The sequence below is a fragment of the Rhea americana genome, unplaced genomic scaffold (assembly GCF_003343005.1).
Source record: "Rhea americana isolate MKP2758 unplaced genomic scaffold, rheAme1 scaffold_0, whole genome shotgun sequence".
NCBI classification, from domain to species: domain Eukaryota; kingdom Metazoa; phylum Chordata; class Aves; order Rheiformes; family Rheidae; genus Rhea; species Rhea americana.
This window is the reverse complement of record NW_028185037.1, coordinates 12,912,595-12,934,146: the sequence shown is the minus strand read 5'-3', so window position 1 is coordinate 12,934,146 and position 21,552 is coordinate 12,912,595. Positions and strand designations below refer to the sequence as shown.

At 44.9% G+C, this 21,552-nt stretch overlaps 1 protein-coding gene across 2 annotated transcripts; it reads right to left on the bottom strand.

Moving 5' to 3' along the window:
- Positions 1 to 6,918: 6,918 nt before the first annotated feature.
- Positions 6,919 to 19,740, bottom strand: NTAQ1 (N-terminal glutamine amidase 1). 2 transcript variants are annotated; one of them, XM_085315455.1, is made up of 6 exons: positions 19,443 to 19,740; positions 18,907 to 19,006; positions 18,525 to 18,575; positions 16,349 to 16,497; positions 15,866 to 15,990; positions 6,919 to 8,416 (listed from the first exon to the last, which is right to left on the bottom strand). In XM_085315455.1, the coding sequence occupies exons 1-6, from the start codon at positions 19,514 to 19,516 to the stop codon at positions 8,283 to 8,285; spliced, it is 633 nt and encodes a 210-aa protein (XP_085171581.1). In that variant the 5' UTR covers positions 19,517 to 19,740; the 3' UTR covers positions 6,919 to 8,282. The 2 variants fall into 2 exon arrangements, with proteins under 2 accessions (XP_085171581.1, XP_085171509.1); XM_085315383.1 differs by lacking the exon at positions 19,443 to 19,740 and having other exon boundaries at positions 18,907 to 19,415.
- Positions 19,741 to 21,552: the final 1,812 nt, after the last annotated feature.

The following is a 21,552-nucleotide window of genomic DNA, read 5'->3' as shown; positions in this document are numbered from 1 at the left end:
AGGAAGCAAGCAYGAGTTATGCAGCCGAAAGGGAGCATCCAGTCCTGCGCAGCCGGAGATGCTGGTTGCTGGTTTATGCCTCCATCAACCTTCCCGACTCGACTGACTTCGTCGCTGCGCCCTCTCCATTGCTTATCGCAGCGGTTAGGAAATGCGACTCTCAGGAATGAGGGGCTAAAGGGGAAAGACCCCTGTGTGAGAGACTGACAAAGCAGACAGGCAGCCCTCTGGATTTTGCATCTGGAGATGGAGAAACTCGGCTCAGTTCAGGAAATCTGATTTCCTCCTCCTGAAGGCGCGCTGTGAATTTTGACGGTTTTGAAACCCAGGAGTCTGGCCTGCTCCAAGCCCGGCGGAGGAGCCGACGGAGCCGAGGGCCGATGTTTTCCAGGCGGGAGCTGGGGTGGCCGCTCTCCCCAGTGGGGACGGCCGATGCGTGGGACGGCTCCGTCTCCCGTCACGACCTGAGCGCGTTTTGCAGTGTGGGCTCTCTCTTAAGCAACCTTCTTCCAGGCTTTTTATAGCTCTCTTGCCTAAGTGGATTTTTTTTCCCCTCCTCTTTTTTTKGGGGGGTGGTGGCAGGAGGCTGTGTCTGGAGGTATAAATCCAGCTGTGACAAAAAGGGATCAAACGGTGACAGGGCTCGGCAGAATTTGCGCTGCCGCTTTTACCTGGAGCAAACTTTTTTTTTTTTTTTTAAACCTCTGACACCAAAGTAGTTTTATTTGGTTCCTCTSCTTGCCTGTAGACCATTAAACAGCTCTTGCTTAGCACAACTGGTGTGTGGCACTAGGTAGAAACCCACAATCTTCCTTTTACCACCCACTTTTATATTTAAACCCTCTATTTTTAACCCAATGGTGGGACTCAGGGTTAATGCTYGTTCGTTCGGTGTCTAGACAGTTGCGGAAAACAGGAAATGAGTTACGTAGAGTAGGAAAGGAGAATTTAACCTTTTTTCTTCTAGCTAACGCATGGGACCAGCTAAAAGGCTTTACAGCAGCCTATTTTTGAAAGTACGAGGAAGTAAAACACCAAGCAAAACAAGACTGAAGCTGAGTCTCCGCAAGGCCCAGGGGGAGTCGTTTCAGGGAGATCAACGAGCCAAACGCTGCCCTCGGCTGCGCCCAGACGCTAAATCTCTTGCTCTGGTCCCTGCAGAAAAGTTGCTTTTTTATCGTTCCCTGCTTCTCTGAATGGTCAAAGAAATGGTCAGGTTAAGCGGGTGCACACGCTGGGGAAGATGTTACTACCATCTACCATCCTCAAGGCAGTTAGAGCCAAGCAAAGCAGATTTATAGCCCCCCCTTCCTGACTAATGGCATCTCATACCCCTTCTCCCGGGAATACCTAAGACCTCGCGTCTTTTTTTTTTTTTTTTGGCATGTTTCCATTTGAAGTAGAAATGACAAAAATGCAAAATTCCCTCCTCAGACCCTCTGGGAGAACAAGGCCCAAGTGCTTTGCTTGCCACAGCAGTAGGTGGACCCGAGTCCATCCAGGTAGGTGGAACTGGGTTTAAAATGCCCATCGTGATGGACCTGGAGACCAAAACAGGCCTGATGCCGCGAGCACGGTCCGTTGGTCCAGTAAAAGCAAAGGGGCTGCACGTGTCTGCGGGGAAGCGGGTGCGCGGCGTCCCTTCGCCTCGGGGCCCGGCGAGGGGGCACAGCAACAGCTCCTCTTTGAGGAAGGGGGGAAAAAAACACCCCAGCGCTGGAACAAGCGACCATCCCGGCTTATCTGTGTGACACTAGATAGTGTGGAGATGTTATCGAGGCTGCAAGTCAATACAGCTGCGTCCGCTGCCTTGGAAGAACCCCTTAGACGTGTGCAGGTAGAGGCAGGCGCGCACGTAACACGACTGACGGGCCATGTCTTTCAGAAGCCCGGCTCCGCGGCGTGAGTGACCAACGTCAATGAACTTCTTGTCGGCCGCAGCTCCGCTTGAAGGAGAGGTTTGGGGACGTGGCCCGTCCCGCGGCGGGAGAGGAATTCTGCYGGCTGTGAGCACAGCCTCTCTGAGAACCTAAAGTGACCAGAGATGGCATTTGGTTTACGGCAGGAGGTGGTAATGTGAACAAAAAAATAAAATAAAAATACAGATAATCTGAGGTCTCAATTTCAGTACTTCTCCGTGACTCCTTGAAGTCACTGGGAGTCAGAAGCGGAGAGGAAAGCAGCCGCCTCCGTTCTCCTGGCTGCCGTCCTCCGCAGCCCTGCCCTCCTCCGTGGAAGCAGCCGCGGGAAGCGGGGACGCTCACGGTGGCTCCGCTCGGGCCGGGCGCCCGCGCCACCCCGGGCCCTTCGTCGGGTCGCCGGAGGAGCAGCATCAGGTGACGGCATCCCGCGTCCTGGTTAACATTTAATCAGCRCTTGCCCTTGATTTCTGAAGCGGTGAAACCCTCCCGTACAAATGGAAGCAGCTGCTCTGCTGAACGCTCCTATCTACTTTGCGCAGGACACGAAGGAAAACAAGCGCAGGCAAACGCGGCCGGGAGCCGGGCTCCGAGCAGGCTGCGGCTCCTTCCCGCGAGCGCGGCTTTGCCCGGTGGAAGTTTGACTTGCTGGAGAAACGGCGCCACGCAACGAGGGAAAAATAYGGCACGTGCTGCGCCCGCCGCTTGCGGGGACGCTGCTTTTGCGCCGGCGTGAATCCAGCCGCGGCCCTTCGGCGCAGCGAGAAGCGCTCTGCGACGAGCGCGGTTTGGCCGGGCCGGCTGCGAAGGCAGACGGGAAAGCCTCGATGGCGCTGCGTAGGCCGCTTGCAAAAATACCGCGTCACGGCTCCTGCCTCGCTGCCGCGTCTGCGTGCCCGATATAGCCTGGCCCGGGCCGGCTGGCACGGCGCTGAGCCCGGCCAAGCRAGCGGTTCCTGCTTTTTAAGCAATCTGGTGTCGGGAATACAGCTCAGCCTCGGAAACACCCGGCTCTCCCCCCCGCAACGTCACACGGCGCGACCGAGCGCCGGGYGAGTAGCGGCACTTCGCTCGGGCTCTGCGAGCGGGCGGTCGCAGGTCTGGCCCTCGTCGTTTCGTTATAAAATGAAGCTCTGACCACCCGGCGCGTAGGGCGCAGCTTAGCTCRCTCAGACACTCAGTGACTTGCCAGRCACCTTAGATGATAACTAACTAAGATTTGTTTTAGCTGCCCTCAGTATCCATGGTATTTCCTACACYGAGGAAGCACTGAGGACACCTAAGCAACCATATTTGTTTACCTTCGGTCCAGCTGGAGAGATTTTCCAGAACCACTGCTGCAGCTGCACTTAGACTTGTCGAAAGGCCACGTTTATACAGCGTTTTTCTGCTCGATCACAAAAGAAAATCCTACACCAAGAGCTGAGCTCGGTGGGGAAAGGTGCAYGCGGCTGTGGAGCGAACATGAGCAGGCATCTCCAGACTGAKCTGGGCCAGCTCCTGYATCAGGAGGAACCTGCTGCAGGAGGCCAKAAGGGAGAAGTAGATCATCAGTTCTCCTTCCCTCGAGTTTCAGGGTCAGTAATTTCCGTAAAAGAGGCAGCCATCAAGAAGGGTTTCATGCTGAGAGGGGCTGAGATGCTCGAAGCTTGCAAATCCAAAGCATTTTAGGAGGGCAGCCCCACCAGACCTGGAGCCATCTGCTCAGCTGGGGACGCCTAAGCGGTGCTCTGCTGGCCCTYCCCTCCGCTAGCATGGCTCTTGCTAGTTAGGCGTTTTGGAAGCCCTGCTGTAAGGTGACTGGTGGGAGATGACACCAAGGGCACTGTGGGATTTTCACACCTCTTGCCTTTTCCCTGCAACGGCTTCCTTGGATCACTCAATGTGTTTGTAGAAATGGCTGGCAAAAAAAAAACCCGATAGCACTGGAAGATGAGAAAAACTGGACCGAAGTCACTGTGACAGCAGAAAAGTGGACCCTGAAGATGATCATTTTTACAGTAGATGTTTGGAGTACAACAGCGTTTTATAACATGCTGGACGAGGCGTGGATAAAAAGGGAAGGTTACGAAGGTCTCGGGCTCTGATCCTGGGATCCTGGTTCGTACAGCTGCACCCCCAGGCCTCCCTGCCATTCCGTTAGCAGGACTCTGGACAGATCACACTGCAGGGGCCTGGGTGCCTCCACTTAGCTGTTGCCATCCAGATGTTGACAGCGGAGCGATTAGTTTGGTTTTCTAAGGTGCTACGCGCTCATTTTGGTAGGAGCCGTGAATGCTGGACAGATCTGAACAGCCAGGAGTTAGTTAGTCTGAAGATGTTAGTGCACAGCCCTTGATGAACACGCTTTAACCTCAGAGACTCAGTCAAGGGCAATACGTTCCCCATCAGCTGCAACCTTGGAAGATACGGATCACCTCTGCACTGTTGTCAGAATTTATCTTATTATCTGCAACAGTTACTGGCACAACTGTACGTGCAAGCAGGGAGCCTCTGGCAAAACATCTGAACACACACGTCTACTGAATGCTAATTGCTCTCTCTGCTGGCCACTTGGAAAAATGGTATTTTATCGAGATAGACCTGGTTGTTTTTAAGTTTGCGCAAATGCACTGACTGAGCAAATGCAAGCCAGAAAACTAGTTTTTTTTTCCTAAGGTCCAAAATAGGCAGATAAAAGCAGTTAGTTAAGAATTAAGTATGTTATATTCCTGACTAAAAAGAACAAGCACAGATGATAAAAAAAGGACAGACATGGATCTCCTATCTCCCGTTGTAGCTTACCACATCGATAGTTAGCCAGATAGATAAATAGATAGGAAGCCAGAGGAACTACCTGGGAAACAGGATGCCTCCAACACGAATAAAAGGCTCTCGGGATCGTGCGCTATCATTTCTAGTAGCAAAAGCATTGGCGAATTTCCAGGGAGCAACAGCCTATGTAGTGAAGACAAAGTGGGACAGTGAGGAACCAACCTGAGCGTAGAGTTTTTCTTCTGCATCTGTTTAATACCCAGCTCAAGAGAGATCTAGTCCAAATAGCTACAGGCAAGGCTATCAGCACAGAAATACGGTGCTTATAATTGGCCAACAGAAAGGCAGATGGATTTCACGCGGGGAGGGACAAGCTAAAGAAGGCTGGAAGGCAGTAGAAAGCTAAGCTGCATTAAGAAATCATCACACYGAAAGCAAATTCTGGTTCTGGTTTTAGGCTTGTCTCAGGAAGACTAACAGAAATARGAAAACACCAGTTAAACTATCAGAAATTTTTAGGGCATTTGGATAATCTGGACAGGGAGAAGATCAAGTGTCTCAAGGCCTATCAATCAACATCATGCAGTAGAGAGCAAACTTGATTTTTCTGTCTGTCACTTACTGCAGTGGTTGCTCAGTGAGTAAAACACCCTGGAGGCGACTACGTCAAGCGCCAGCCTGAGGCACGATCAGAGCGGTTGAACACGCAGGTTCCCAGAAACAATCAGGAAGGKGGTTCAGGAGGGAAAGCAGGGAGAGAATTCACTTGGTCCCTCTGACAGCCCGAGGGCTCTGCAGCCTGCCCAAAAGGGCTGGTCCCAGTTCATCCCCGAGAAGCAAGCAGCCGAGTCACCTCTCCGTTCCTCCTTGTATTCGGAGCCCCAAACGAGCGCTTCTTGTATTCCTGAATTCAGGCTTTCTAACAACGTATTCTGAAATGGTGATGAAATGTCAGCAGGCTTCCAAGGCTACAGGCAGGGATGGCACCGTGATACACACACTCTCAGTACTGAATRAAAATTGTTCTTTGGCCTTTACCTGTTCCTCTGGAATGACATTGCTTTGCAAGGGCTACAGAAGGATTACTTATTGCATAAAATCTATCTTCACATCCATCCTGTTTATTTGTAAAATTATGTATCTGTTCAGAACAACTAGAGAGCAGAAGGAATGTTTCTCCGCATTCTTTTAAAATCATATATTCCGATTAAAGCTGCAACTATTCTCCTTACAGCCTTGATCCTGCAATTGCATTCAAATAGGCAGATTCTGAGCCCCACTAACAGGAGTATGACTGGTTTCAATTGCCAGAATCCAGCTGCAGAATGGTTGTTCAACATTTAAATCAAATGACAAACTCTAGTATAGACTGTACAAAAATCCAAACTAGAGAGTACAGGGACTTAATGCCCTGGAACAGCTTAGAGGTTCTGTTAAGCAATGTATATACGCTTGTGTATATGAAATTCAATTGTTTATTTGAAGGATAAAAGGGGTTTGTTGCAACCTCATCACCCAAAAWTTGGATCTTTTTAAATTCTCCGTTCTGCCGCTGCCTATCCTTGGGAGTAYGTGCAATGTCCTGGGCACTGAGAGCCGCTCAGGGAAATTTCTGACATTGTGCATGTTCACAGCTTGCTAAGTCTTGACATMGCTCAGCAACAGTAAATAACGATGCCTTCATTCACTCAAAGCATGCCTGCCACATCAGCAGCATCCAAAATACCTACAGAAGGGAGTGCTGCCATTTTATCCAGATGCCCATAAACCAGACCTTTGACACAAGGTGTCCTGCCTTCAAAGCCCTTGTCTAAAAATTTAACTCAGTGAGTTAAATCCAGAGCTGCTACCTCTCAGGGTGCACTGCGCATCAGCTTAATTGGAAATCTTGAGTTCAGGCAGCTTGTTCTTTTCTGGCGAAGTGGATTCACTGGAACAGGAACTAGAGGTTGACTCTCCAACATCCAAGATGAGTGGCACAACCACTGGTCTCCTGTCTGTAGCCTGTGCTACAAGCAGTCTGTGTGCTAGCAGCCTATCTGCATAGCTAGCTATGCTCTATCTGGTGACAGAAAGTAGAAATCAATCCCACAGCCAATCATCGGTCTGTCTCCTCTGTTAACAGGGGTAAATTCATGTTAGCTGGGTAAATTCTCTGGAACTGATGAGAGATATAGTAACAATGTATGTATAGAATAATATGGAAAATACACGCATAGAATAAAAATACACACATAGAAAAATGTAAAAACTTCCAAGATATTTATCTACAAATAATTTTATCTTTTAACTCTTAAAATCATTACTGTACTTTTCTTCACTAAGACRGAAGTCCATCACAAATGTTTCTTTAAACTCCAGTCTCCATCCTTGAAGGTTTCCAGGACTCAACTGGATAAAGCCCTAAGCAGCCTGGTCTGATCTCAGAGCTGACCCTGATTTGGGAGATCTCTAGTCCAGCCTCCAGCTCAAGTTCCCTTCCAACCTGAATTATTCTACATWTCTGTGATTCTGTATGATATGACAGTACATAAAATAGAACAGCTCCAAAAGAGAAGCTCATTTAGATTATTTCAATAATCCCAAGTTTAGGGCTCTTTAAGTTAGTGGAAACCAGGCTTCAAATCCCTAATAAACATGATGGCTTTCCTGCGTTTCCCTGCAAGGGTGCAGCTTGGTAATAACGCTAAGCCAATTCAGCAGCTAGTCGCCACATATGGGGCAGTCCTGCTCACTCCCTTCCCCCCAACCATATGTTCCTGCTGCTTCCCTTCTACCAGCAACAGCAACTGTCTGACCTCATGGAGAGCTGGTTCAAGGAGCTAAAAGGCAGGAGGGGGGAAGAAAAAAAATAATAAAAAAAAATCTTTCTGTCAGCTTAGCTTCCTATCCTGGATCACCTCRGGGCCATACAAGTGCCAAGCGCTGGCACACAGGAGCAGGTGAGAACATGCAGCCAGTCTAAGAGGGAAAAGCAACTGCATCTTCCAGCTACTGCTGGCATTACAGTTGAGCTGAAATATCAGGCATTTAGCTCTCCCCTTATGTAGCACAGAAACCTAGATACTTACCTGGGTTTACATAGTGCTTGGGAGTCAAGACTATACTGCTGAGACTACATTGCCTTTGTGGATTTGCCCTTTAGGCTTCTGCCACATAAGGCCTAACTGGTAACATCAGCAGAGGAATTCAGATGTCCCAGGTCTGTTTATATCAGTGAGTAAATTTTTAAAATAAAGAAAATATTCTATATCTCATTTCTAAAATGCAGTGGTATTTAGCAATCTGAGCTACATTGTTCAGTAGTTTATACATGTATTTTTCCAAGAGCTTTTCTTACAGCATTTAAATGGTTTTTTTTCAATTTGAGCACAATAGATGCAGCTATGCTTATGGCGAGATATCTGCATTTGATTTAATAACACACTTATTCTTACATAATCAAAATACTTTTTTTAATTCAGTTCATGATATTTCTGACTGGATATTCTATTTGCCCAATACTTATCCTATGTAAAGAAATGTAAACCATTGACAAATACAGTGTAATATCAGCAAAACAAAACACATTCATGTAAAAGAAAAGCAGGGAGAACAACTTTGTTTACTTCACTGTCCTTTCAAGGAACCATTGTAATCAGTCATTCCACCAAATCGATGCACAAAGTCTGACAGAGGGAACACTGAGCCCCATCCTACTTCGGGATTCATACTGATGAAATCATCCAAATTCATCTTGGAGTCTGAACAAAGAGCAAAAAAGGGAAATTAAAGCTCCTGATTCAGCATCTGTAGCATAGGTAAACATATGTCAAACACACACCAAGAAAAACTTGTTTTGATMGTATAGATCAAAATACATGCAATAGCAAAGATTAGTAACGTCTTTGCAAAGCCACAATCCAGCAAGATTCTGCAARTTACAGGATACCAGAAGAACGCCTATTTCTAGTGTTTGAAATGTTGCATTTGTCCCTGATGCTTCTCTGCCTATGGCAAAATCACATTATCTGATCAGTATATCCCCAGTCATTAGAAAACAGTACGTGTAGGAAAGAGAAAGATTTTTCCTTGCAATGGTAGCCTAGAAGGGTTAAGTAGGATCAGGAAACTAGTGTGCAAATAAGAACAACCAGAATAGGAAACTGCAACTCAACAGGAKTCTTAGGGTTTCTCTGTATTCATAGAAATATGATTACTTGGAGGGAAAGGAGATATTATTCCTCCTTAAAGGTCCGAACCAAAGTCAATTGAGTCAGAGAACTTTTRCATTGACTACAAAGCAATTGAATCAGGACAGCAGAATCAGTCAGAAACTGAAGCTGCTTTGCCCCTTAACTTTGTCTTTTATGATGGCCCACTGCAAAGCCAGAATACGAAGACTGGAGGAAACGTCCGCCCTAGCCTAGCCTGTAGCCTAGAGGGACTCTCAGGCTAAGAAGGGCACAGACCTATGTTGGGGACAAACACTTTTTTTTTTTTTTTTTTTGAATCCGGAACCACTGCATGGGGTCGGGGGGAGGGGGGGTTAACTGCCACATTTCTAAAAGGAAAGTAACTGACAGCTTTTTGCAAGGAGTTTGATTTATCAGACCCCTGCAGGAGAGGTGTCCCCTGCCTCAGACAGCTAAAACAAGACTTACAGGGTTTTTCTGGAGCTGGCCTGTTACAGTCTTCACTGACTCAGACCCATACTGATCAGAGGTTTATGACTCCTGAGTTTAGTCAGCTCTATGAAATCTTGAGTTCTGTTTGTGGGTTTGTTGTTGTATGTTATCACTGATGATCTGTGCAAATAATCTTTTTAATACTTATTTAAAAGAAAACTGGAAGAGGACAAGTTTAGAGAACAGACTAAGAGAGCCAAGGGATTTACTGTTAAGCTTTTACACTGTATTTATTTTAACATCGATGATTCATGTGCACATTTAAGGATTAAGAACCAGAGTAGGGTCTAATGAATGGATTAAAAATTCCATAGGACAGAATGTGCTTCAGCTGCAAAACATTTGTGTAATTAAGCTTACCATTATGGACAGTATAAGTAAGAAAGGGAAGACAGTGTTTGGGAATCCCAAACCCAACAAGCCCCATGTGTAATCCAGCCCCTGAAGTCCTCTTATTTGCATCACACATTATTTTATGGCTTTGTTATCASCCTAATCACAGCTCTAACCACTTTTCTGGCCTTTTTGAGCTTTGCACTTTGAAAATCCTTGTGTCCAGTCAAGCACGGTCCTTCTGCTAAAGTGAATCTGGCAGAACAGGGCCAGACTGTCTGTTTGACTATGCGGAGATTTCAAATTACACAAGCCCAGCAATTTGCTGTTTTAGCTCAAAATCAGTAGGAGAGAATAACAACTGCTGGTGGTTGTTGGACTGGTAAGTCTGGTTTCCAATTCAGGTTGTCTTTTCCTCCCAGATGCTTTTGTTTTAAAATTAATGTGATTACATATGTAGTTTAAGATTTGAAATATAGGACAATTCTCTGCTTTATGTGCACTGAGCTTAGTATAATAATAATTTCATAAAAACACTCTGTGAATGGTAAAGAAGCCCAAATTGTTCCAGTACAGTTACAGAAACAGCTGCAGTTGTTACCAACATGAAAGCTGCTGTCATAACATCTGGAGGAAGTAAAATATTTTTTTTWAAATTCAGAAAGATTGTGGCAGAGCATAAGACAGTCCATCAGAGAAGTTTAATGAAAGGAAAAACTATTTCATAAAAGCAAACAAGAGCCTTCCCATGAAGAGCAGATGGTCTAAAAATCAGCCAGTAGATGGCACTGAAGCAGTATGACAGCTGGGTAACCATCCACGGGGGGGGGGGAACTAAAAAAGGCATGATAAGAGATACCTATGCCACTCATTATTCGTATGCTGTATTTGAATGCCATGCATGCTATATTGGACCTTACAGCTTTAGGAAACTGCTAGGCAAAAACGCACAAAGAACAACACAAAGTCCTTTCTCTGAGGCCAATGGAAAGTCAAAACAGCCGAATTTACAAAAGAGAGACGCTTGGATGCTACCATTGACAAACCCAATGGATTTTTCTACAAAGGCACAGGAGGAACATCCACAGCATAAGATTTACACAAGGTCAAGAACAAGACCTTTTTTTACATTTACGTTACACTCATGGTCCTTTTTGGGAGCTGCAGCTACTTCACTAGCCTGCATTGGTGCATACACAGAGCTAATGCTTCTTTTTTGACCAAAATCACTTTGCTACATACACACTGCACCGATGAGACCTAGTGGATGCATTTGGGTATTCTTACCATTTGTTTTTGCTTCTTTAAACCAAGTCTGACACTTTTGACCTGAGCAGGGGCAAAATAAAAGGCCATACATTATCAGATGGCATTATTAGCCATGATACTTGTGGCTTCTGCCAACAGCAGTTAAAAAGCAATGTTTCAGACCTTGGGCTAACTCTGCGTAACAATAGCTGCCTAAAGTGCAAGTCTGAAAGCTGCGAAGCCTAGCTCTGTGGCTGCCCAGCCTTGGGGGTACGTAAAAGGTTGGGGTCTTCCCAGACTTATCTAGGTGTCTGCAGTTCCTTTCATATCCCCCCTCCTCTGCCTGGTAGAGAGGCAAGTCCTTGACACAGAGTGGGAGAGGCTGTTACCTTTCCAGTTGGAGGGGGCTGTTCCCACAGCTGACTGTACGTAAGTCATCTCAGTCCATCTTAGTGTAAAATAAAGTTGGCTACCTTAAATCACCTTTCATAGAAAGCTGTAAAATTTCAATAAGCCACTCATAGTATTTAAATATTTCTATCCCTACTTGTACCTTATTTGCCTCTATTCTGACTTGATTCTTTGCTCACACTCAACCTCAGGAGCTAAGGACCTAACTCAGCAGATTTGAGTATTATTCTCAGAGAACAGGAACAGAAGGTTGGGGTACATATGAGCTACTCATGTCCCTGTCAATGCTCTCTTTGCTCTCACTAGGATCCTACCACCACCTCCGAGAGAAGACACGGGAAGAAACTGCGGATGTCTGCCTGGTCTACATCTAGCAGTCTGCCTGCCAGACAGATGTGCCATACTCCTCATCTCCAGCATTTCCTAGCTGTCCTACTCACTTTTTTAAAACAAGCAAATTAAAAAAAAAAAAAAAAAGGGCGGGGGGAGGGGAATGCATCATTTATGACAACAACGGATTTTAATTAAAACAAAAAGAACAAAAAGCCTTGATCAATCAGTCCTGCCAGTGTGCTACCACATACGAAGGAAGACTTGAAGTTCAAACTAATGCTTTTCTGTGTTAGAGCTGATGCTAGCAGTTGTATATAAGCAGCAAGACCATCTGTTCTGAGTAAATTTGAAATGTAYTGTGCAAGTTGTATTTTACAATGTATTTTACACTGGCTTGCAGTAAGGAGGGATGACTTCATCGGGACTCAAACTAAACAGAATCAGACCCCATTCATYTGTAGCAACAAGACTTAAAAGAAAATCCCAGGCCAGGCTAGCCAGCCCTAGAATCATGAATCCCTGCTTCATATCATAATCTTCATTTTTATTTTTTGAATAAAACACTAGACTATCCTTTGTTTTCTTTCAACAGGAGGCCACTGGCATCCTGGTGGGACCAGGGAAATCTGTGACAGCTTAGGAATGTGTGTTCCAGCAGAGTTTGCTTTGACTACACGGCCCAGTGAGAAGGCACCCTGACCTCGCAGCTGCACCCTGCTCATCACTTAGGTTAACCAGCTGCCTCCAGCACCTGCAGCAGCAGAGCAGAACAGAGGCCAGAGCAATGAAATATATAGGCCTAGCTCTGGGAAACAGTTATGTAAGAACCAGTTGTAAAAGGCTAATGCTCAGCATGCAAGTTCTGATCTGATGTGATTGAAGTCAAATCAAGCGATTTTCTGCAAGCACCCCAGCATTATTAAAAGACAGAAAACTCCAATCTTTTTAAGCATGGACTTGAATTCATGCCTCAATATAGGCTTAATTTAAAATGTTTATTTCGCAACATCATGAGCAGCACAATTAGTTTAGGAATTATTCCTTTAAAGTCAGTATTTAGGGGGAAAAAAAAAAGCTTCATCAGTTACTCAGTTACTGACAGAGGCCCCTTGATTCAACTCCAAAAGGAAGTTCGTAGTCATTAAGTATTTCCTGATATATTAAAAAAAAAAAGCCCACACACAGTGGTCCCAGCATCCTGCTCCAGCTCCATACTGGGTAATTATCCTATCTATGATCCTATTTAACTTTCATTTGACTTAGATACTGTARAATTGCCTTTTCTGAAGCACTACATTCTGGTTTAACAGCTGCTCTGCTCTGGAAGTCAGCGTTTGAGTATCAAGGACAAACACCTCTATTATTACTTTTACTAAAAGTTTTCACAATCCATGGGATAAGATGAATAACTGTATAAATGTAACTAACATGATTTAACATGCAGCAAACTGTAGCAACACAGCAGTACTACAGAGATGATTAAATACAAAGAGGTCACATTTTTTGTAACAGCCTAGTACTTATACTTTGAAAAAGACTGATATTTTTACTGTATTTTTCAGAGTTTCCCAGTATACAGCAAACAAAGTAATATAAAAACCTTGTATGCTTTTGTAATCATCTTCAAGAACTTGAGAATTTGGCTGCTCAAAATGACAGCAGTATAATAATAATGATGAAAAATACATATAATGCTCGAATCYAAATGTCTCACAAATAAACTGATATTAAAACAATATATGTGGGTACATTCTGCAAACCATTAAACTGCAGTCACTTCTAACATGAAATGTGAGCAATTTAATCTTATGCAAACACAAATTTACATGGAAAACAGAGTACCCTATCTATCTGAAATGGCAGGGAGAAAGTAGTTATCGGTAATAGAAATTGGCACGGATGTGAAAATTAATACCCCAGGCTCTCTTATGATAACAAAAGGCGAGCCACCCAGTTTTCCATCAAGTTTAAGTAAGGTATTCTCATGCTTGATAAAACTGTGCTGAGACATTACTTTAACACTGTCTCTAAGGAAATGAACTACCAGCTCCATTTGCTMATAGTGATGCTCTCTAAATCTACCTGCTGGCCTACAGGATTCCTGCTAACATACAGCATGGGGCCTAGATCCAACTGGAAGTTAAGTACATGCAAGTTTCATAGCAGTGAAACCTAGACTTCGCAATGACTTACAGCATCGGGTACACTGAGGCACAGAGCTGTACCAGATGCATCAAGTGATCAAAGGCAAGACAAAACAAAGCTTGAGAAATTGGTAGTGAATGAGAGACAATCTGAAATGGGTATCTTAGACCTGATACAAATCTTTATGCTACTTAGTGAATGCACCATCAGTGGTACAGGATAAACAGTTTCCCTCATGTGCAATATTTATTACAAAGACAAAAAGGTGAGAGCATCTCATCACTGAGAGAGTGCCTAGTCCAGCTTTGGACTCCTCACTGCAAGAAGGATACTGACATACTGGAGCGAGTCCAGCAGAGGGCCACCAAGAAGGCTGGGGGCTGGAGAACATGACACACCAGGAGAAGCTTAGAGAACAGACTTTCTCAGCCTCAAAAAGGGAAGACTGAGGGGGACAYCTTAGGGTTGTCTACAGCTACCTGATCAGAGGATACCGAGAAGACAGAGCCAAAGTCTTCCTAAAAGTGCCTGATGACAGGACAAGAAGCAGCAGACAAGCTAAAACATGGGAAATTCCAATCAAATACTAGAACAATGAAATTTAACTTGAGGGTGGTCTAATATTAGAGTACATTGCCCAGAGAGGTTGTGGAATCTCCATCCTTAGAGGTGTTCAAAACTCAACAGGACATGGCCCTGAGCAATCTCACTATTTTGACTTGTTTTGATCAGGACTGAATGACCTAATGAGGTCCCTTCCAACCTGTGGATCTGACCCACACAGCATGGCACAGAGTAAACAAATAAAGCACAGAAGGAATACAGGTCTACATATTTATCACCAACAACACAAAGACAATCTAGGGGGTGGCTGAGATCATCTAGCAGGTGATCATCTGTGAGGTAAAGTTCAACCAAGCAACACAGATAAAGGAAGAATTAGAGCTGTAACCACAGAGTCATTCATTGTAGCTGAAGGTATATGTATACATCTGTAATTGAGTCATTCTGTACCTTACTGCCTGCGAGCAGTGTCTTCTACTATTTTGATTTGACTAACAGTTTTTCCCCTTCCTGGTACACACCAGTCTGATATTCATCACACCTTTTTTAGCTCTCAACTACTGCAAAAGTAAGGTGTCAATGGGCAAGAAGCCCTCAGTAAGCTTCAAAATCCCTGAATCTAAATAAAAATGTTTCTTTGACCCTACCTTACCGAACATAAATACACAGTGTTACTGTCTTTATTAAAAAAGCAGCAAAACCAAACATGCACAGCAATAACAAGAAAACTTTTTCAAAACAAAACTTCACCACTCTTTTCTCCATCTGTGAGGAAAATGAAAGAACAAATGAACACATGGCAAATGTTTGCCAGATTGCCCAGCGCATGACTGGAAGAAATTGAAATASTGTGTGGTAAGAATGATCTAAGAATCTCTATAGAAGAAACAGCAATTCTTCTGTGCTGGGACCAGAGACTGTATCTGGATTATTACTTAAGAGGTCCTACAGCTTGGAGCAAAATTTGCCGACTTGACACTTTGCCTTAGCAACATCCTTAGAGCCGTTCACCTGAGACAGAAACCTCAAACATCTGGGTGAAAGTAAATCTAGCATGCTGAACTGAGASGAAAATCTTCATCCTGACAGAATATCCTGTCAAAATAATCTACTCTGGTAGGATGGGACCTGCCAACTAAAGTGTACTGTAAGCAGTGTGCAAAAAAATAAAAGAAAATAAATAAAGTACCCTTTTTATGACCCTAAGCAAATTACTTGATCTTGCTTCAGTCAGCTACTGTAATGGGAAAACAATATTGCTCACCTCTCCTCCTCTGCTCAGTTTATGAAGATTAGTAATTAATGTTCGATAATGATAAATGCAAGGAGTCATGCTAGACTTCACATATTCACAAAAAGAAATGTCAAAAGGTTCATAGCTTTTGGGCGTGTTATAGAAGCATACTTACCTCTTGGGCAAGCTTTTGACTATGTCTTTCATCTCATTAAAAAGAAAAAGAATTAAATCCAGATGGAGTTCTAGCACCTTACCTGTAGTTTCGATGCAAGGRTATGAAGGAGGAGGTTTTTTCCACTTTCCATTGGCATCTTTCATATGAGATCGGTCTGAGGCAAATGTCTTCAAGTACAAATCTGCTCGAATCATTCTGATTTTCCTAAACCGTAATAAAGTTATACCAGAAAACGGAGATTATATAATACCGCATTAGCCACTAAAACAAGAGCCCATTCTTCCTCAAATGAGCATTAATTTCGTTAAGCAAGTAACTCAAAAATATTGTGCCAAGCAGCTAAATGGTTAATGGGAAACCATGGTAGGAAAGAAAAGGGCTTCTGATAACTAAACAATGGCAACTCCAAGGTAACTCAACTCAAGAGCTTTAGAAAAATACAGTGAATTTAGTTTCCTGGAATATAACAAAAATATGCCTTTGTTATTATGCATCAATAAAGAGAACTTAAACTTGGATTCCATAAAATAAGATTTATGTTCTTTATCTTTTATGTCCTCACCTTCGAAATTTTGGGTGAAGGCTATCATCCAGCCTAAAGGCCTCCACACTATACACGTCAAAGGGGCATGGAAATGGCAACACYGTGTCAAGATCATAAATGAAGTTCTGCTCTCCACTTGAGACATGAAGCAAAATAACATGGTAGTCCTGAGAGGAAAGATAATTGCTATTAGCAAAATAGTTACTAATGAGAAATGAGGAAAGGGAGTGAAAATACATTTCCTAAAATCAAGGATTACAGCTCCTAATACTTCAAGGGCAGAAACAGGACTTAAAGCTTTAATAGACCTGTAACATTTCGGGCACCAGAAGAAAAGGTATTTCCTAATGCCTACCTCAACCACTTTTTTTTTTTTTTTCTTTTAGGAGACCCCTGGTATTCTCCCTGTTCTCTAGTAGCCTCCTTTGATTGAAACCTACAGAGCTAAACTGAGGTGTACACTATTCCTAAGAAAACAGCAGAGATATCTCCTTCAAGTCCTGCACCAAAATACAGTAAAAATTTGAGTGGGATAATGTATTTTTGGCTTAGTTCCAGTCCTAAATAAATGCTCACATCCACATACGATGATATGTTAACATTAAAATTATCTAGCAACCTCTTTTAATAAGAGATGTTTACCTATTGTAATAGCATAGGCTGTGAATTTGAAGGCCTGGTGTTCAGCTGCCAGAAACAGTTAGAAAAGCAGCATGCAACTGTAAAAAAAAAAAACTATAAAATCTGGACTGTAGGAATAAGATGAATTCCTGCAGAAYCTCAGTAAAATGCTTATGGGTACTATATTGTACTTTTGCAGGATAACTGTTTTACCTTGACACTTAAGTTCTGAGATGCAACTTTATTCTTTAACCTTTAAGAAATCCAAGTATGGCAAAGAATCCTTTCAGGTCTCAGAAAACTGGAATTACCTTTGTTTTGGAGTCAGTTACTTACACTGTTGTTTTGCAGAATTAAATTAATGGTGGTTGCTAACAGCCAACTAAAGTGAACATTAAATTCACTCACAGCAAGAGTTTGAGAAACTGTCTTATGACTCTTTCAATATTAAACAGTCCTAACCATAAAGGGATTGGAATGAAAAAGATCTTGGACAAGATATTTTGACAGATCAATATACAAAGTGGATTTAAAACTGTATGCTACAACATTATTTAGAAAAATATTTTATAGAGTATAATAAAAACAAACTACAAGCTGTGCAAATTCTGCRAGTCATTGAAACACCAAAGAAAAAACAGCTTTCAATCATGTATTTGAAGAGAAAAACATTTTGCAGTGGCCTTTTCTGACTCTTATTCCTCTTTTTCATTGTAGGTCTTCTTTTTAAGATTTASGCTTTTTAAACTAACCTTTTTTTGCTTTAAAATATATTAATACGTATATATTATTGTATATTAATCTTTTGAGAGAGAATGAATTTTTCTTGTAGTAATTTAGAAGACTCAAGTACTTTGCTACTTTTTCCCCAAACAAATCCTTCCCATTCTGGTGTGACGTCTGTCTCATTTCTAAAAGTGCTGGGGATCTGTAGCATAAAACTCAGCTTAATCTTCATTTCCTGATACACAGAAACCACAACATCACATTAGAAAAACGCTTTTGAGGTACAGGATAACTGAAAAGAAACTCTGTAATGACAGAAATTTTTAATGGCAATTACTGAATTATGTTAATTTCAAAAGACATTCTAAAACCACCACTTCAGGTGTCAGCATGTAAAYTGATCCTAAGACACATATTACTTGTATTTTCCTGTCCTAGACCAAGTGTATGTGGATACTTTCATTCATTTGTTTCTTAAAAGCACAGACATCTCTTTCTTAAAATTCTATAAAGTTGATGCACAATAATTTTCGCAGACCTGTTATGCATTCCTACCAATGTTAAAGTTTGCCACATGTAGATTTTACTGTCTCACTGTTATTTTACTACAAGCAGTAAAAAGGAGAGCCAATTTACAGTATTTATGTATCTGTTGTAGAAGAAGAATAAATATTGGTATAGTGTCATTAACACAGAATTATAGTTTGTCAAAGGTGTGGCTAACACTGCCCATGTCTGACTTTGCAGATTAGGGAAGGCCAATTAGGGAAACATACATTAACAAAACACGTGAAGAACATGCTAAGACCCTAAAAAGAATATATACAAAAAGAACAAAATGCCTTACCCAGACAACAGGCTCTTCTCCATGTCCCAATTTCTGCTTCCATAGGGGAATCTGAAAGTCATAAGTAATTTTGAATAAAGATTAACAAAAGTAGTTATTTGTTAGCCAACCCATTTCACCAGCTTATACCTGCTGTGAGAAAAATACTAACAGTTTTGATCTTTTAGGAGCACTTAGCTGCAGATACTATTCTGGACGATACAATACACTCTTCACCCTAAACTGACAGGTTGCACGGGAGGTGCGTTGCCTTAGCGGCGGCCCCGAAAGCACCGGGTAACGATGGGGTGAGCGGCCAGCCGCAGGCCCGGCACCTCGGGGCCGTCCTGGCTGCAGGGCCGAAGCCCGAGCGCCTCCACGGCTGCCTTTAGTCACAACTCACCATCCTCCTGTCATTGGATATGAAAACAGCGTAAAACTCCTCCAGAGGGTATTGGTCCCGGCTTCTGATGTACTCGCAGAGTTTCCAAACATTTTCTTCGCTGTAAAACACAAGGGCTGGGGGTCTGGTGTTCTTGTTTTCGTTCCCTCCCACTCGCAGTTTCCTTTCTGGCGAAGAGCGCTCAGCCAAGCGCGGGCGCCCGCGGCGCCTTCCCGCTGGCGCCGGCCGGGGGCTCTGCGGCTTGCACACGCGGCTCCTCACCAGCCTGCGAGCCGAGGCGCGGCGCCTCACGACTCCCTTCCTCCCCCATGCTATGAAAAAAACTCCAATCCTGTTTTTTATATACATATATTTTTACAAACATAATGGGAACTAGCGACTTCAGCGCACGCGGCGGGGCACGGGGGCTGAGCCGGCTCCGTTTTGTCGCCGCCGTGGGACTTCGCCACGGCGCGRGGGGAGCGCAGAAGGCCGAGCCCGAGGCTGCCGCAGGCTCCCCCGCTCCGCGGGGCATGGAGGGCGGCGGCGGCCCTTACCAGTAGCAGCTGGTGTAGGTGCAGGCGGGCCGGGGGGGCAGCGCCGCCTCGTAGGCGGCCGCCCGCCGCGCCATGGGCGGCCTCAGCCGGCTGCGGCGGTGTTGGAGGTGCGGCGGCGCGGCATGGCCGGCCGCGGAGCGCGGCTCAGGAAGCGCTGGCGGCGGCGAAGTTACCGGCTATGGCTTCCGCGAGGAAACGCGGCTGCGCGGCAGTGAGGGGCAGCGGCGCCGCGCCGGCGGGGGCAGGGGGAGCCCCTGCCGGCGCCGCCATTTTAGCGCCCCCCTCCCCACGGCGCTTCCCGCCGGGCCGGAAGTAACGAATAACGAGCGTAACATGGCGGGGGCGGCAGGCTGGGGGCGCGGGGCGAGGGGATTTTATCGCCCTGGGAGCTGGCAGGGAGCACAGGCCGGGTCACGGCTGCCTGAACTCCCCAGATAATTGTTAATGTCGAACGCAGGCGCGTGGTGCAGCTTTTTGTTCCCTTTTTCGGTGCCAGTGAAGGCGGGGGGTGAAAAACRGGCTGGCCTTTGAGGCTGGTGGGTGGCTGTCTAGCCTACCAAGTAACTTCTCRTGTTTCTTCATGCTGTGCTGCGTTTAGGTGGGTATTTTCATCCATCTCCTTGCAAACAAGGCCTCCAAGGCAGTTAAGAAAAAACTATGGAAAACACTTGGGGGTTGCTTAAAGTGTGGCAAAATAGGCCAGTCATTCGTGACATGTAAATATAACAGTTCTGGGGGAGTGCTGAAGACAGGTRATATTTAGAAACTGAGGGAGAGACAAAAAGGCAGAAAAAAGCAAGGGAGCTTGCTGGTATTGCTGTTTGCCTGCATTGGCTGAGCATGTAAGTACCGCGAGTCTTACAGAGACAGCGACCCACCACAGGGAATTTTCCTGTGCCCAAATGCACAGTGGTCTGCTCTGTGTTGTTTAGTACTCTGAATCTTGCCTAAGCACAGGTGACATCTGTTCTGCAAATACAAGTTGACATTACCAGGGTTCCTACAGGGAGGAGGGAGAGTGAGAAGAGTAACTTGTGCGCCTCCTCAGTGTGTTCGGGTTTTGGTACTGATGCATTTTTGTTTGCTGTTGCAAATGTGGCTTCTGTAGAGGGCACGTTTTTCAGGTCTGCTTTTTAAGACCTCCAGCTCCGACAGCATCCTCTTGTGCCTGGGAACGACCTGAACAAACAGTGCCTTTTGCTCCCTTAGACCCTGTGAACAGCTGAATGCCAACATTTGTTCTCTGCTTACAAAACACTTCTGTGCAGATRAGCATAGCTTTGTGATTCACCCAGTAGGTGAAGATAATGCTGTCTCTGGGGAAGGTGCCRGAAAGCTTGAGGTTTTGAGGTTTGATTAATTTGTTGTTAGCAGTTCTTTTCTTTCCAAACGTGAAGCTCCTGAAAAGCTGCCTTTATGTGAAAAGCTTTTATTCTGTTGAGAAAACACTAGCTAAGAATGTTTTCATAACTGAAAGCCAGTTATCATCTCTGCACCAATTAATTTAGAAAGCAAATATATGGGTGCCTTATAAGGCAAATATGTGGAAGAAAACAYTTCACTGTGAGGCTGGTCAAACGCTGGCTCATGTTGCCTAGAGAGATTGTGGGGTCTCTGTCCTTTGGAGTTGCCCAGAACCTGACTGGACRCGGTCCTCAGTGACCCTGCTTGAGCAGGGGGTTGGGCTGCAGACTCCAGAGGTGCCTCCCCCCCCCAGCTGCTGTGTGATTCTGTGCATTTGCTGTTAACAGTTGCCTTAACCGTTTTTTTTTTCAATAGGGGGAGGAATGCGAAACGGTATTTTCCCCAGTAAAGATAACTTCAGCATTGGCAACATGGAACAATGCTGGTGCTGGTTATGCTCCCTTTATTACTGGGTCCCACAGCACTCGAGATTCGAGCTTTCTGAACTAGGGACCTGGAATCACCCTACGGCTTTTCCACGAGGCCTTGGAGCGGCTCCGGACACGAGACCCGAGAGCGGGCAAGCACCGCTCGCCGCGGCCGCGCTGCGCGCCTGGCGCGCGGGCGCCTTTAACGGCCTGCGCCGGGCGAGCGCGGCTGCCCCGCCCCCGCCCAGCGGGAAGCGGCGGGGGGGCGGGCCCCGCGC